At 40.9% G+C, this 17,654-nt stretch overlaps 1 protein-coding gene across 1 annotated transcript in view; it reads left to right on the top strand.

Moving 5' to 3' along the window:
• adamts17 (ADAM metallopeptidase with thrombospondin type 1 motif, 17) overlaps window positions 1-17,654 on the top strand; it is a 686,029-nt gene that overhangs the window by 435,011 nt on the left and 233,364 nt on the right. The window contains exon 15 of the mRNA XM_043677648.2: window positions 2,031-2,151. Within this exon, the coding sequence (XP_043533583.2) occupies window positions 2,031-2,151 (121 nt within the window). The remainder of the gene's footprint in view (window positions 1-2,030; window positions 2,152-17,654) is intronic.

Genomic DNA, 17,654 nt, shown 5'->3' with positions numbered 1-17,654 from the left:
GACTGAAATAAACTTAGCCAGGGACAGGTGTGGGCCTGAGTGGATTGCTCCATGGAATGCCATGGACTCAGTTGGCCAAATGGTTTCCTTCAGTGCAGAAAATGGCCATAAGCTAAATAATCATATAATCTGTTTCAGTGGTGCTGCTTAAGGGATAAATATTGATTAGGAAACCAGAGAGCGAGCATCCCTGCACTCCTCTAACTAATGTCACAGGATCTACCTGAAAAGTCTCATCTGAAAGACAACATCTTTGACAGTGTGGTACTCACTTTGTACTGTTGTTGAGTGTCAGCCTGGAATTTGACTTCAGATATCCAGAGTGGAAGTTGAACCCATAATCTTCCCCCAATCCTGAGGTGAGGGTGCTACCAATGAGTCATCACTGACAAATCGACTTTCAGGATCTTCTGTGAATTAATTTGGGATGATCTCAATTCTTTTTCTAAATAAGCAGATATTTGTATCACCAAACAATCTGTAAATTAGCATTTTGATGGACCACAAGATAGTTAGTGAAAGAAGTGAACAAAATGTCTTCCAGGTACAGGAGAGACTGTTCTGAGTAATGAGCTCATTGGATAGAATGAGAGAGCTTTGCTCATCACCTTGGGAAAGCTTAATGTTGATGCTGGACCAGCTCTTAAATGCATCATTAAAAATAAATCAGATTGATGTTGAAAACAGCTGTCAAAAAAAAATCTTGATCATTCCTACTGAGCTGTTCAGTATGGACATGGCCACGTGTGTGTGAAACAGCTTTATTATAACAGTCTGAATCTGCTCCAAACAGGTCTGACCTTCACTCTGGTAAACATCTTGCTGATTATTGGAATTCATTTTACTAGTCAAATGTTGACCTAATTATAGAACATAGAACATAGAACTGTACAGCACTGAACAGGCCCTCCAGCCCACGATGTTGTGCCGACCACTGATCCTCATGTATGCACCCTCAAATTTCTGAAGCATATCTTAGGATATGTATGTTGATTGTATGGAGCATTTATGGAGGCCAGGCTAATTATTTTTATTTATTTCAATACATCATGATAAAATATAATTCTAGATTCAGTCAGTAATAAAATGTATGTTTAAAGGACATTATACTATTTTGTGTTATGTTTGAACTTTGGGTTTGGAAATAACATTGCGGAGAAGGCTTTGAATACATGTTTGAGCTAGTAGTCTTTTTTGTGTTGAAACAGGATGCCATAAGAACAGTATGCCATCTTTTTCTAAACTGAAATCTGCACTGTTTACCTTTCTCCTCTTTAATAAAGGATACAGTGGAAATGCATCACCCTGCACCCATAGAATTTGAACCAGAGGCTAATGGACGATAATGGGCTTGGCTCAAAAACACAGGCATTTATGTACTTTGCTGGAACCAATTGAATGGAATTTGTCTGCTTGGGAAGATTTAGGAAATGCTTAGAACTCTTTGAAATAACTTTGTGTGGGGCTATTTCTTTTTAATTGAGTTTTTGCATGGTATAAATGTCTAATAACTGGAAATCAAAGATAATTCAGAGAGGGAAATAATCCTTCTATTTAGTAACTGTGAAGTCTTTGTCATTGGTGCAAGATGTCAGTTTTACCCTATGGCTATGAATTTTTTTTATGCATTCTTATCTCCACAACCAGGCTCTCTTCTTATAGACTTGAGTGAACTGAGTTGAGATTTACAAACCCAGTCACCCCAAGAAAAATCACTCAGGTGTTTCAGTGCATTGTGACATTTCTGTAAAACTGATAAAGTTGCCTGACACACGTAGTAGCAGGAGTTGATGCTTTATAAAATAAATCAGTTTTTGTCTGAAATTTATTTTTGCCTGGTCAGATTCTGTTCTGCTAAATAACAGTGAGGCTTGGACAGTATTATGGGTCACAGGCCCCATTGTAATCAAGTATTCTGTCCATAAAAAGGCCAAGATATCCGGAAACAGCACCAGGAGATTGCCTGTAATTAAATCTCACTGTGTTTTATTATGGAACCAATAATGCAGACACCTATTTGTTATTAACAGAAGATTGGCTGTGATGGAATCATTGGCTCAGCAGCCAAAGAGGACCGCTGTGGTATGTGTAACGGTGATGACAAGTCCTGCGAAATCATCAAAGGAGATTTCAATCAAAGCCGAGGAATGGGTGAGGCCAAATGACAGAGGCTGCTATAGCCAGCTTTTTATCTTCTTTTTGAAAATTTGACATAAAAGGGCTGTGTTTTAAAAATCCTAAGCGTAATAAGGTGAAAACTGTTTGGATAGCAGCAAATATTTAATATTAATTGAGACTACAGGCTGTTTGGGAATTGTTTCCTCAGCAGGTCAAACCACTTTTGGTTTGTTTTTTGAATATCAAGCCTTTCGTGTAGCTTAAAATTCTTGCCAACTGAATTAACTGTGATCATCGTATTAGATTTCTAAAATTGCAGCTAGTTTTCCTATTCACAGGTGGAGCAGAGTTGAATTTGCAGGAATTTCAGAAAGGATAATGGGTTGGAGTTTTCCAAATGGGCAGCCCAGGTTCTGATCTGCACTTTTATGGTAGTCAGGAGTTTGAGGTGAGAGAGTGTCGTCCTGGCTCTCCAAACGCATCCAAGAGATGGTTTTGGGCATCATAAACACAGGACAGAGGTGAGGGCTCCACAGCATTGCCCCTAGGGCTTGTGTGTGGCTGTTCAGGAACAACAACAGTAGCCCAGCAAAGTGTTAGTTTCCCCCTTCCTGCAAAAAGGTTTTGCTGGCCCTTGACTTCTGGCTTTGAATGTCCTGAACCAATAACAGATGAAAGCACACCTCTGCAAATGGAACATCTGGAATACTGACAGTGTTCGGTGCAATGCTTGGAATTTTACCAGCCTTTTGGACGTAAGCCAGGTCAGAGGTATGGTGGTAAAATATTGGTTGAAGGCATCAAGACGGAAGCCTAATGTTTTCCCATCACCAGAAAAATATTCCAAGAGGTGGAAATGGCAGTGGGTTGACTCTCCGATGACTGGAAACAATGTGCGAATTAATCAATGGCCTAGTGGTATTATCGCAGGACTGTTAATCCAGAGACTCAGGAAATGTTCTGGGGACCTGGGTTCAAATCCTGCCATGGTAGCTGGTGGAATTCGAATTCAATAAATATCTAGAATTTAATGATGACCATGAATGCATTGCCAAATGTCAGGAAAAACCCACCTAGCTCACTAATGTCCTTTAGAGAAGGAAACTGCCAACCTTACCTGGTCTTGCGTACACGTGACTCCAGACCCACTGCAATGTGGTTGACTCTTAACTGCCCTCTGGGCAATTAGTCATAGGTAATACATGCTGGCCTAGCCAGCAACGCTGTCATCGCATGAATGAATTTTAAAAGAAATTGAGTCATTGACTGTGCTTAAGACTCAGATAGGTAAGGATGTCATAGGTTAGGAGGAAAAGGCAGGCAGATGAAGTTGAGAAACACATTTGATTGACTGTCAGTTGCTCTCTGGACAATTAGGGATGGGCAATAAATGCTGCCTCGCCAGTCACTGTCTCATCTCATCTTGTTACAGAATAAATTAAAAAAAGGCATGATCAAATGTGGGGCAGCCTCATTAGGCCATATAGCCTAATTCTGCTCCTATATCTTATGGTCTTATTACCTATTAAGACCATTTGACAACCTAGCTGTCATTTTACTAGGGCTAACATGGCTTCTGGAGAAGGGAGAGATGGGTTGGAAGTGTCCCCTTTGCTGCCAACTTGAATGCTGAGACAGAGGTGAGCACCCCTCAAGTTACTGGACAGTGCCTGGCATCTCAATGGGATACTCTGTCTCTCACCTTGCAGCCTCAACAGCAGCTACCCATCTCTGTTGCAGAGCTGATTGTTTGACAGTCTTTGCAGTTTTGCTGCTCATTGGTGCAGATTCGAGTGCAGTTTGCCCTCATATCCAAACTTCACTCTTGCCTGCATGACGATGCTGCTCCTTTAACAAGATTATGCTGTCCTTGGCCCTTTATTCAGAGAGGTCATAAAAGCAGCAATTCTGAAAGGTCCAAGTTTGAGGGGTGTAGGGCCAATTTGTTGATAGCTAACAGATACTGCATCAGCAAAAGGCTTTCGAGTTTAAAAAAAAACACATGTACAATGAAAGGGGAATGGCCAGTTCTCCCAGTTCAGCTTCTCTCTAGTTTGGTCTGGCTGTTCACTGAAAGCAGTCAGTCAGTTTTGAAGCTGCTGTTCGCAAAGAAGCTGGTCCCTGCTGATCCTCTCCCTCTAGCACATCTCCCTCCGACATCTCTCCCTCTCCGACATCTCTCCCTCTCCGACATCTCTCCCTCTCCGACATCTCTCCCTCTCAGACATCTCTCCCTCTCCGACATCTCTCCCTCTCCGACATCTCTCCCTCTCTGACATCTCTCCCTCTCCGACATCTCTCCCTCTCTGACATCTCGGCTGTAAGACCCTGTGTTTGTTTTTACTTTTTGTGCCAAGGGGTGATGATGTTTGTTGCTAGTATTTGGAACAGCATCATTAAGTTGAGATAATCTATTGGGTTTTCAGATCGGTTAAGTTATTCTATATTCTGTTCATTTTTGTTTGTGTCTCATTAGGTAACCTTGTAAATAAATTCTGTTTTGTTTAAAACAAAATGGTTTGACCAGCTGCATCACTCTTGGAATATCGATTTACATCTGCTTAAAACAACTAGCAAGGTTACTGTCTGGGCTACTTCCTTGAAATGGTTTAACGGGGTCTGGCCTAGTCCAGAACATCTATGAAATTCCAAATAATGTATTCAGAATTTTACGTTAGAGAGGAGGATGTCTAACTATCAAATTACCACCTGCCATGTCGCAGAAGTCATAGAGATGTACAGCATGGAAACAGACCCTTCAGTCCAACTTGTCCATGCTGACTAGATATCCCAACCCAATCTAATCTCACCTGTCAGCACCCAGCCCATATCCCTCCAAACCCTTCCTATTCATATACCCATCCAGATGCCTTTTAAATGTTGCAATTGTACCAGCCTCCACCACTTCCTCTGGCAGCTCATTCCATGCACGTACCACCCTCTGTGTGAAAAAGTTGCCCTTTAGGTCTCTTTTATATTTCTCCCCTCTCACCCTAAACCTATGCCCTCTAGTTCTGGACTCCCCTACCCCAGGGAAAAGACTTTGTCTATTTACCCTATCCATGCCCCTTTCCAGGTTGTATATTCCTGATTTATAATAATTTGCTTACATAATTAAGTTCTCCTCTTCTACCTCGGAATGTTACACTAATTATCTTAAATCTGTCCCTTTCGTATTGATCTTAGTGGGATGCTCTTCAGAGGATTAGTGCAGATTCGATGGGCAGCATAGCCTCTCTTCACACTATAGGGACCCTATGATTCTATTCTATAAAGGCAATATAGTCTTAACAACACAGCTCTGAAGATTGTGCAGGGATAAAGGAACTTTGGGGTCCATTTCAGTAGACCTTTGTGGAACTGTTTCCGTTAAGTGATGATACAGTGACCAAGGAACATGATATAAGGCTTTAGGCAAGAGATACAGGGGGAATGTGCCATAAATGGTAATGACCTTCCCAAGAAGATGATGGAAGTAGACACAATCAATGATTCCAAAAGGAAATTGGATGTGCACTTGAAGGACATCATCTTCCATGATCACACGGTGGCTCAGTGGTTAGCACTGCTGCCTCACAGTGCCAGGGATCTGAGTTCAATTCCAAACTTGGGTGACTGTCTGTACAAGTTTGCACATTCTCCCAATGTCTGCATGGGTTTCTTCCCACAGTCCAAAGATGTCCAGGTTTCAGTAAGGCCTTTGATAGGTTCCCACATAGTTGGCTCCTCTGGCAGGTTAGATCGCATGGAGTCCAGAGGGAGCTGGCAAATTGGATTCACAATGTCTTGATGATAGAAAGAGGGTAATAGTGGAAGATGCGTGTCAGACTGGAGGTCTGTGACTAGTGGAGTGCCTCAGGGGACAGTGCTTGGCCCATTGCTGTTTGTTATCTATATCACTGATTTGGATTAGAATGTACAAGGCATGATTAGTAAGTTTGCTGATGACACTAAAATAGGCAGTATCATGGATAGTGAGGAAGGTTCTCAGAAATTGCAGCAGGACCTTGATCAGCTGGGGAAGTGGGCTGAGAAATGGCAAATGGAATTTAAAATAAATGTGTGAGGTGTTGCACTTTGGAAAGTCAAATCAGCTAGGAGTTTCATGGTGAATGGTAGGGCCTAAAGGAGTGTAGTGAAATAGAGGGACCTTGGAGTTCAGGTTCACAGTTCTCTGAAAGTGGAGTCACAGGTAGACAGGACAGTGAAGAAGGCTGCTGCTCGTCGGATGCTGCCTGAATTGCTGTGCTCTTCCAGCACCACTGATCCAGAATTTTGGCACATCAGTCAGGGCACTGAATATAGAAGTTGGGAAGTTATATCGCAGTCGTACAGGATATTGGTGAGGCTGCATTTGGAGTATTGTGTTCAGTTTTGGGCATCTTGCTATAGGAAGGATGTTATTAAACTGGAAAGGGTGCAGAAGAAATTTACCAAGATGTTGCCAAGAATCAAAGGTCTGAGTTATAGGGAGAAGTTGGACAAGCTAGGACCTTTTTCTTTAGGGCATAGGAGACTGAGGGGGGATCTTGTATAAGATCCAGAGAGGCATGGATAGGGTGAATGCACTCATTCTTTTTCCCAGGGTTGGGGAATCGAGGACTAGAGGGCATCAATTTAAGGTTAGCGATGATAAAATAAAAGGGAAACTGAGGGACAACCGGGTGGTATGCATATGGATTGAGCTGCCAGCAGAAGTGGTTGAGGGGTACATTAACAACATTTAAAAGGCACTTGGACAAATACATGGTTAGGAAAGGTTCAGAAGGATATGAGCCAAGTGCAGGGAAATGGGGTTACCGTGGATGGACATTTTGGTTGATGTGGACCAGTTTGGGCTGAAAGGCCTGTCTCTGTGCTGTAGGACTCTATGAATCTATGTTGGGTGAATTGGCCATGGGAGGTGCAGGGTTTCAGGGATAGGTTAAAGGGGTGAGTCTGGGTGAGATGCTCTTCATAGAGTCGGTGTGAACTTGGGCTGAATGGCCAGTTTCCATACTGTAGGAATTCTATGGACTGAAATGGATTGAGGATGATCAGCCATGATCATAATGAATGGTGGTGCTGGCTCGAAGGGCAGAATGGCCTATTCCTGCACCTATTGACTATTGAAATGCTCTATGGTTAAGCAGGCATAGACTGTGGAAATCGAATATTCACCTTCTGTAGTGTAAATAATCCAAATGGACTAACCAAAAAAGGACTTCCAATTGTCAGTTGGTGTGGCTTTCTGCATGACACAACAGTTGGATTTCATGGGGTAGCTTAGAAATTTTGCAGACATACTCAAATGTTATCTTCTGGCATGAAGGGGGCAGATAGGAGACACAAATGCTGTCCCATCCTAGAACCAAGCTGGTTTAACTTATTATATGCGGCCCAGTGAATTTATATTTAATCTCGAATTGTACTCTCAAACATAATCCACTTACTTCACATAAAATAAGTAAGTTCCCTACAAAATTCTGGGTCCATGAAGTATTTTCCAATCTACATGCAATATATCATGTCTTCCAAACTTATGACATTTACCTGTGTTTGTGATGTAGGTGCCTAGATGTGGAGTAGATCTTTATAAGTTTGGAAATGAGAGACTGTTGTCAATAAAAGTGACAGCTAAGCTCTTGCGCTGCCAGTAAAAAAAACTGGATGATGACACTAACAAGGATCCAGTTACTGATCACAGATTTGACCATTTTCCCCACAGTTGACATCAAGATAATTGCTCCATGAGTTCTCTCTTCAGGGATTACAATTATTTTTTAAGAAACCAAAAGAACTGCAGGTGCAGTAAATCAGAACCAGAAATTGCTGAAAAAGCTCAACAGTTCTGGCAGCATCTGTGAAGAGAGATGACCCTTTCTCAGAACCCCCAGAAATTATTTTGTTCTTTTTAAAGGGTATGTAAGCTGTTCTAGAATTTCAGGAATTCTGAATGTTCAAAACTAATGTCCCTACAGCCACCTCTTAAATTAGGGTACAGCTCACCAAGGGGATTTGTCAACTTTCCCAATAATCCCATTAATTTATTTGTATTTCATAAGAACTTAGGAACTGGGAAGCAATTGAGCCCCTCAAGATTACTCAGTCATATGATATAATAACAGTTGATTTCATCTTGGCCTCAACTCCAGTTTCCTGTTTTCTGCATGCTCTCCAATTCTCTTCACCCCATTACATATTAAAAATCTGTCTTTAACTCCTCTTTAAACGTACTCAATATTTCTCCATACTTTTGCTCTAATTTATTAAGTGTCTCAGTCACATAAGATCCTTCACTGCTGTTTCTGGTATTTTCCTTTCTGACGTTTACTATGTTCCTAAGTGGTGCTGTGAAGCGAAGGTCCACCCCCCCACCACCCCAAAACTGAAACATCCAGAGAGGCTGGCCTCACCTCATAATCTATTAAAAGAAGTGTGAAAAGTAATATAACCTATCTCAATCCTCCAATCTGTTATAAAGGAGGGATTAAATTAAATGAAATTCTTTCACTCACTCTATAACCAACAAGTAACAATTTATTTATCTAACTCCAACAGTGAACAAATTAACAGAACCACTAACAGACCAAACAATTTCCTGCTAACTACTAACTTTTCCCTAATAAAATGTCTTCCAGAATGCTATGCACCATCTCTACTGATCTTTTTTCAGGAACACCTGTCTCTATCAAATTCTTGTGTCAGGAATACAGCTAAGAGTGTTGCTGTACCTTTAGTCAGATGATTACTCTGAGAATGACAAACTAAATCTCTTCAGATGGCAGTTTGCTCTCTGTCAATTTTCAAATGCCCTCTTTTATACCCTTGATGACCTATTAAGATTGGTTCTAGGTTGTCAAAACCATCAGATTTAAATTTAATTGGTCCTTAGTCTCCGCATGCCTAATATAAATTAATTGGCTAAATTTTAAAATCTATTGTCTTGGTAAAAATGCTGCTTTGCCTGCTAACAATATAGCCTTTTGCTACAAATATTTCAATTTGAACAGTTGCAAATTGGCAAGCTGCTGCCCACAGGCATTCATTTTTAAATTTCTAAGCATAGAAAAAAAAACATATTTTAAAAGGGATCATGCAGTCTGCGCTCCCCCCCCCCCCCCCCCCAATCATTTTCAGACATCAAATTTGAACATCCTGCCTTCCAATCCACAAATGCTCTGCCCAACTTTGCAACAGTAGGAAGAATGAGGGTAGGCAATATAAACTAAATTATACCATTTTACAGAAAGCGCAGAAGCAAAATATTTGCAGGTGCAGGTACATCAATCTGTGAAGGCTGCAGAACAAATCATAGGCTATTTATAAAAAAAAATTAAGATGCTTAGGTTTATTAACAGAGTACAAGAGTGAGGAAATAATTCTCATCCTCGATGAAGAACTGGTTAGTTCTCGGCTGCTGTATTATTCTGTACTGCATGTCTAAGTTTGGGTATGATTTCAGTCCTTTGGAAAGACGTAGATGGGACTTACCAGAATGATACTAGGAAATTGTACGTTATGTAGAGAGAATGGACAAGTTGGTTTGTTGGTCCTTAGAACAGAGAAGGTTAAAAAGAGATCTACTGGAACTGTTAAAAATCATGAAGACTGGAGGAACATTCAACAAAAACAAGCTGTTTTTTGTGGCTTATGGCATAGATTTAAAAGGATTTGCAAAAAACCTGGAGGTACTTTGAAGAAATTCTTTTCTGCCACAAGTCCTTTGGAGTGAACTGATAAGTTGGTGAGATCAGATCAGATGGTAACTTTCAAAAGGGAACTGCATAAATATTATACAGCAAATTCTGAGAGGTGTAGGAAAGATCAGAAGAATGTAGCCTGTTGGACAGCTCTATCAAACAGCTGGTGGAGGGCCAAATGGTTTATTTCTGTTTTTGATCATTTAAGGATTTGGTTTAGCTTATTGAATATTGAAAGTAATCAGCTGCTGGTATAAATATTAAACTACTTTGAAGGAAAATGAGAAAAATAGTTGAACACTGAAATAACTTCACAGAGACCAATAACCTGTCACCAAGTCACCCTGTATTTACACATGCCTATAGCATTATCTCAGACAGAGTCGGCCACAGAGTGTCAGTATCTCTGACACTCATCCTTTTTTTTCCCTTTTTTTTCCTTTTTTGAAACAGAAAACACAATCAGATAAATAGCTGCAGGCTGATATCAGGGAACAACTCTGGGAAAGGCTAGCTGGTTTGATCCACACATCCTTTTTTTTTTCTTTTTTTCACACATCCTTTTTATATGTCAGCCAGGGCTCACTGATTGGCCAAGTTAACAGCTCCAATCTGAGGTTCAGTTGGCTGACCTCATTACAATCACTACAAGCAGCAACTGAATATAAACCTAACACAATCTTTTCTGGACTGAATCAAAATGAATCTATTGATACTCCATCAGCTCCTGCAACTTGGCTGATTTTGACATTATCAAGTTGACTTGAATTTGTAAAATCAAATGATGAAAAAAATATTATAACTTCAACTGAGAGCTTTTATAACACTATGCTTCATTAAGTATGATACTTCTGGCTCATTAAAGTGTATTACACACAGCCTTTTCAGCTGAGTGTATCTTCAAATCATGCTTACTATAGTATCAATTTGTTAAGGTATAAATTACAAATGTTACTATTGTTCATTGTTTCTATATATATAGATAATATATAATTATATGCTGTTATTGAATAAGAATGTTATTGCTGTATTTTTATTGAATATCTTTTGGTCAGGATTGACCACTGGGCAGGAATAAGGTGAATTGGTGTGAGCATATTTACACCTTCACCCACAATCACTGCGGCACCTTACAAAGATCTCCTGAATGCTGGTGTCAAACATTTGACAAAAAGTAAATCTTTCTCCTTGGCATTTAAAATCCAGGTTTCCATCACTTTTTAAATGACAGTAACAAGTGCAGTCCTTGTGGGAAACTGTTCTCTGAACATGATTTTAAAGATTGATGCAGAATGTGACGTTCTGCTCAGATTGCGTGTGATGTTAATCTCTGTAATAAAACATTAAGATGAATGGTGAAATAATGAACAAGCTGTTGGAGCTAGATGCATTCGGAATGATGATATTATATTGTTCTTTCAAGTTAGCTTGCATTTTCTAATTCCTTGAAAGCACTGCAATTGAAATGTTACAGGCTGCTCCAGCTGCTTAACTACCAATGAAATGAAAGTACTTTACAATTACTCAATCATCTTACCTCAAACTTTATACTGCCTCCAACCCATTAGCTATAAAAAGAGATACAGTAAAATTTGGGATACTGGGCCACATTCATGTGAAACAGTCAGTCACCTGTTCATCAGAAATTTCAAGATAGTTTATAAAAGCTTGTTACGAGGAGCAGTGAGATATGATATGTTAGCTAAATAGACAGATTAATGATACAACCAATGACATAGGAGGATCACTGATACCAGATAACGAATTGTTGATTAGCGCAGTGTGTTGATCTAATTAGTTTATGAAGGCAACATTCTGCTCTGTACTCAAAGTACTAGGTAACTTGCTGGGCTTTTCTCCAAATTTCCTGCCTGATGAGCTCTGCCACCTGAAAAGAGGACTCCTTAATATGCTTAGGGCCTTGCAGTTTAATCCATGACAATCATCTTTCTAACTATCTTTCTAGAGCTGGTCATAGTCTGAGAATTAGGGTCATACTGTTCAGGAGAGATATTAGGAAGCACCTCTAAACAGAAAGAGTGGTAGAGGTTTGGAATTCTCTTCCACAAATTCCACTTGGTGCAAGATCAGTTGTTAGTTTTAAGTCAGTTTTTTTGTTAAGTAAAATTCTTAAAGAATACAGGCCAAAGGCAGGCATATGGAATTAAGCCATGATCTCATTAAATGGTGGAACAGGCTTCAGGGGTTGAATGGCCTACTCCTGTTCCCAAGTGCATATAATCAATGAAGGACAGGTACTTGATTTTAGAATTGTCCCTCATTGCCCATCTCCCAGTCAATGTCATCTTTTGGTTCTGTTTGAGAGGGTACACAAGGTGCCACCAGACCACTTTAGGAATGTCAATGTAAAAACCTGAAATAAGAGTCATAGTTGTGCAGTCATATGGCGCAGAAACAACCCTTCAGTCCAACCAGTCCAAGCTGAACATAATCCCAAACTAAACCAGTCCCACCTGTCTGCTCCTGGCCTACGTCATTGGCATTGCCATTGCCAGTATTTGTGTATTTACAGAGAGACAGAAAACCGTTTCTGTGTTTAGGTGGCATTATACATTGCATATCAATCCTTAACAAACCTTTTCAAGACTTATTCTAAAAGGCATGGTTTAATAGAAGTTTAACACATTTACTTTAATTCACTAGCTTCCTTAACAGCTATATAAAGAGCATAAAAAGTAGGAGTAGCATGGGGCGGCACGGTGGCACAGTGGTTAGCACTACTGCCTCACAGCACCAGAGACCCGGGTTCAATTCCCGCATCGGGCAACTGACTGTGTGGAGTTTGCACATTCTCCCCGTGTCTGCGTGGGTTTCTCCCGGTGCTCCGGTTTCCTCCCACAGTCCAAAAATGTGTAGGTTAGGTGAATTGGCCATAGTGTTAGGTGAAGGAGCAAATGTAGGGGAATGGGTCTGGGTGGGTTCCTCTTCTGAGGGTCAGTGTGGACTTGTTGGGCCAAATGGCCTGTTTCCACACTGTAAGTAATCTAATCTAAAAAAAAGCAGTTCGTACAATCCTTTTAGCTTACTCTGCCATTCAATAAGATCATTGCTAACCTCCTCAACACCACTTTGCAGCAATATCCCCACCTTTGATTCCATCAGTGCTCAAAAATCTATTGATCTGGGCTCTGTATATAAACTTTTTCGCAGCCCTCTCTGAAAATTCACAGTCCTCTCAGTCGGGGAATGGGTCTGGGTGGGTTCCTCTTCTGAGGGTCAGTGTGGACTTGTTGGGCCAAATGGCCTGTTTCCACACTGTAAGTAATCTAATCTAAAAAAAAAGCAGTTCGTACAATCCTTTTAGCTTACTCTGCCTTTCAATAAGATCATTGCTAACCTCCTCAACACCACTTTGCAGCAATATCCCCACCTTTGATTTCATCAGTGCTCAAAAATCTATTGATCTGGGCTCTGTATATAAACTTTTTCGCAGCCCTCTCTGAAAATTCACAGTCCTCTCAGTGAAGGAATTCTTCTTCATCTCAATCCTGACTAATTGGCCCTTTAACCTGAAACTATGAGCCCTAATTCTAGATTCTACAACCTCTCTCAGCATTTACTCAGTCAATTCCTCTTCAGAATGTTTCAGTAAGTTCAACTTTTATTCTTCTGCACTGTATGCTAGGAAATATATGCCCATTCTCTTCAATTCCACCTCATAAAACAACTTTCTTCTTCTAAGAATGAATCTAATATCACTCAAGCTTCCCTCTCCTGTCTGCTGATGTCCACCTTATTTACGAGGACTAGAAAGTTTCAGGTGGCTTGTGTTTAGAATCCAATGCATCTGTCTACATTAGGCCAGTTCCACTCAGTCCCACTTAACTGCTGACTTTGAATAATCATTCCCTCCAACACCATCCAGAAATTAGTTTGACATGTGAACATTAAAATGTAAATTGGATTACGGTCCTTGGTGGTGCAGTGATAGTGTCCCTACCATTGAGCCAGGAGGCCTCATTTCAAGTTCCACCTGCTCCAGAGGTATGTAATAATCTATGACAAGTTGCTTAGAAAATATCTATAAGTTTAGGGTTCTGACTGGTTCGATGATGAACCCTGTGCAGTAGGAAAGCCAGTTCACACAGGAGTGTGTAAAATTCACTACTCTTTTTGGGAAATATTGAAATAGGGGACACAGATCTCTTTAAGGGTGAAATGAAGAAGACTTTGTTCTCTCAGACTGTTGTGAATCTTTGGAATTTTTTTATCCAGACAGCAGTGGAGGATGATGGGCAGTTTCCTGAAGTATAGACTTGAGGCCAAGATCAAGTCAGCCATGAACCCTATTTAATATTTAATATTGAAGACTCGTGATGGTGACACCCATTTTTGTTTTAGACAATGTGGTAAATGAGGTGTTAATGAAGTAACCATTGAATGTACACCTGCATTTCTCTTTTAGTGCCCTGTGTAGGATGTGGTGTAAAACAGGTGGCAAATTCAGTATTGTCCATGTTACATCACAGGCCAAACTACTGAATGTTTGATGGATACTCCGGTCATTCCCATTAAAACCAACAAATTTAGGCTCATTAGAAAATCCACCTGTTTGACGTGGAACACAAATTGTTTTCTAACTATTTTAAAAAGAAAACAAGCTGCCATAGGACAGTACCAGTGGGGAAAAAGTAAGTTATTTTTGAAGTTTGAACAAGTGGAAATGCAACAATAGGAAGTTACACTTAGAAGAGGCTGAGCTCCACACAACTTATTTACATGAATTATACATCAGGTACAGTCCTGCAGAAGCAGTGCTCCTTTGAAATGTCAGGTCACAAATTTGGTAGTGATATCCTAGAAAAGTAACAGATGAATAACAAATTCCAAAGGAGCTGAGCTGTCTGTCAGCCTTGGAATAACACTGAGTCACAGAACCTAAAATGAAAGAAGTTTGAAAGTGTTTACAATAATAAATTATAATTGTATGCATGAAGCTACTAACTTGTACCTTCCCATTTACCTGTTTCCAACTCTGTGAGACGCAATGGCATAATGATAATGTCACTAAATTAGTAGCTGATTAATTTTAAATTCATTAAAACATCTGGAATATAAAGCTAATCCAAGTAATATAGTTTGCTGAATTGTTGTCAAACCCATCTGCTCCCTTCTTCTAGGGAAGGAAATCTGATGATCTTACATAACCTAGCCTAGATATGACTCCAGACCCACATTAATGTGGTTGACTCTTAGCTGTCCTACCTAATGGGTCAGCGATCTACTCAGTTCAATAACAAATAGGAATGACCAAGCTTTGCCAGCAACAGGTATAAAATCTGCACCCACATCTCCCCCCTCACCTCCATCCAAGGCTCCAAAGGATCCTTCCACATCCAGCAGAGATTTTCCTGCACACCCAAACACCTCATCTACAGTGGTGTGGTCTCCTCTATGCAGGGGAGACAGGATGCCAACATCTCTGGGACACATGCACTAAACAACCCCAGCGCCCTATGGCTGACCACTTCAACTCCCTTGAGGAGAAAGTGAGGACTGCAGATGCTGGAGATCAGAGCTGAAAATGTGTTGCTGGAAAAGCGCAGCAGGTCAGGCAGCATCCAAGGAACAGGAGAATCGACGTTTCGGGCATAAGCCCTTCTTCAGATTCCTGAAGAAGGGCTTATGCCCGAAACGTCGATTCTCCTGTTCCTTGGATGCTGCCTGACCTGCTGCGCTTTTCCAGCAACACATTTTCAGCACTTCAAGTCCCTTGCCAAGGACATGCAGGTCCTGGGCCTCCTCTACTGCCAAATCCTAGCCACCCGACGATGGGCGGAAGAACGCCTCATCTTCCACCTTGGGACCCCTTAACCACACGGAATCAATGTCAATTTCACCAGTTTCCTCATCTCCCCTCCCCCCACCTTATCCCAGATCCAACCCTCCAACTCAGCACTGCCCTCTTGAACTGTCCTACCTGTCCATCTTCCTTCCCACCTATTCGCTCCACCCTCCACTCTGACCAATCACCATCATCAGTAACAGATGAAGAAGAGCTTATGCCCGAAACGTCGATTCTCCTGTTCCCTGGATGCTGCCTGACCTGCTGCGCTTCTCCAGCAACACATTTTCAGCTCTGATCTCCAGCATCTGCAGACCTCACTTTCTCCTCAATCACCATCATCCACCTATTGCATTCCTTGCTACCATCCCCGCAGCCTCACCCCCCTCCCATTTATCTCTCAGCCCCCTTGGTTCCCCCACATTCTTGATGAAGAGTTTATGCTTGAAACGTTGACTCCCCAGCTCCTTGGATGCTGCCTGACTGGCTGTGCTTTTCCAGCACCACACCTTTTCACTCCAATATCCCATGGAAGAATTAAAAAAAAAACTCTTCACGAAGATCATTAACTCCATCCGTATCTATGTTCTGCTTCAGCTGACCTTCACCTGAAACACTCATTCACACCTTTGACATCTTCAGAATTAATCACCAAATGCTCTCTTAACTGGTCTGCTGTCCTCCATGCTCTGTAAATGTAGTTTCATCCAAGATCCCAGTTGCATGTATCCTGTCAAGCATAAAGTCCCATTCACACACCATACGTCAGCTTTTTCATCCATAGTGTCTTCTTGTCTTCCAACCTCAAAGATAAACTAATCACTGTCCTATGAGATAGAGTTCAAGCTGCTGTTCTGAGGTGTCTCCAATCAAAAGTAGTTCAAAGTAAGTGTAAAATTGACTAAAGCGTTTACCTGTCATTGAGCTGAAGGCAGCCATTGTGGTTCACCCAGGGATCTTGCTAATCCATCCATGCTGCAGGTGGGAGAGCAGGTTATAGCTTTGGCCAAGTGAAAAGGTAAGAAACATAAACAGAAATCAGAGTTAACATTTCAGGTGGAGTGACCCTTTCTCAGAACTCAACCCAGATTGTTAACTCTGAATTGTCTCCATTGATGCTGCCAGATCTGATGAGCTTTTCCAGCAATTGCTGTTTTGTTTCTGATTTACCACATCTGCTTTTATTTTGAAGAGTTGTGTGGCTTTTAACAGTGATGTCTGCCTCTGCTAAGCCACTGGCTTCAAACTCCATGCCAATAAAACTATTCGCAGGATAGAGAGAATTTTTAAGAAGGACTACTTCATTTCCTTTTGATCTTTTAATGTAATTAAATATACCAAATTGCTTCACAGGTGATTAGTCAAACAAAATCCAATAGCAAGCCACATAATATCATGGGACATAGGAACAGCCTGTCAAGTGCACTCTGCCATTCAGTGAGATCATGACCAATCTGATCATCCTCACCTCCACTTTTGATCCTTTTCCCCATTCCTCTTGATTACCTTACTGTCTATCTCAGCCTTCAGCACTCTGAATGTGCAAGTGAGAGGAGAAATTCCTCCTCTTAAATGGACATTCCTTTATTCTGGATTATGCCCACTGGTCCTAGACTGTCTCGCAATCTACTCTGAAAAGCCTGCTAAAATCCTTAACGTTTCAGTAAAGTAATTCTTCTAAATTCCAATGAGTACAGGCGGAACCTACTCAACCTCTCTGTATAAGACTGTCCTTCCATATCTTGGATCAGCCTAATGAACCTTTTCTGGACTGCCTCCAATGCCACCATGTATTTTCTTCGATAAGGGAATGAAAACTATTCACAGTATTACAGATATGGTCCTAACTTGTGCCATGTATACATTAGCAAGACCTTTCTACTTTCATACTTTATTCCATTTGAAATAAAGGCCAATATTCCATGTGCTTTCCTTATTACCTTCTGACTCTAACTGAATGAATGAATGATTTATTGTCTCATATACCTGAGGAGATACAGTGAAAATTATTTTGTCACCACAATCCAGTGCCATTTTAAGTTACAAAA

This window comes from Chiloscyllium plagiosum, unplaced genomic scaffold (genome assembly GCF_037043375.1).
Source record: "Chiloscyllium plagiosum isolate Xiang-an unplaced genomic scaffold, Cpla_swu_hap1 HiC_scaffold_39, whole genome shotgun sequence".
NCBI classification, from domain to species: Eukaryota; Metazoa; Chordata; class Chondrichthyes; order Orectolobiformes; family Hemiscylliidae; genus Chiloscyllium; species Chiloscyllium plagiosum.
The sequence above is the reverse complement of the archived record's forward strand: the minus strand, read 5'-3'. Positions and strand labels throughout refer to the sequence as shown.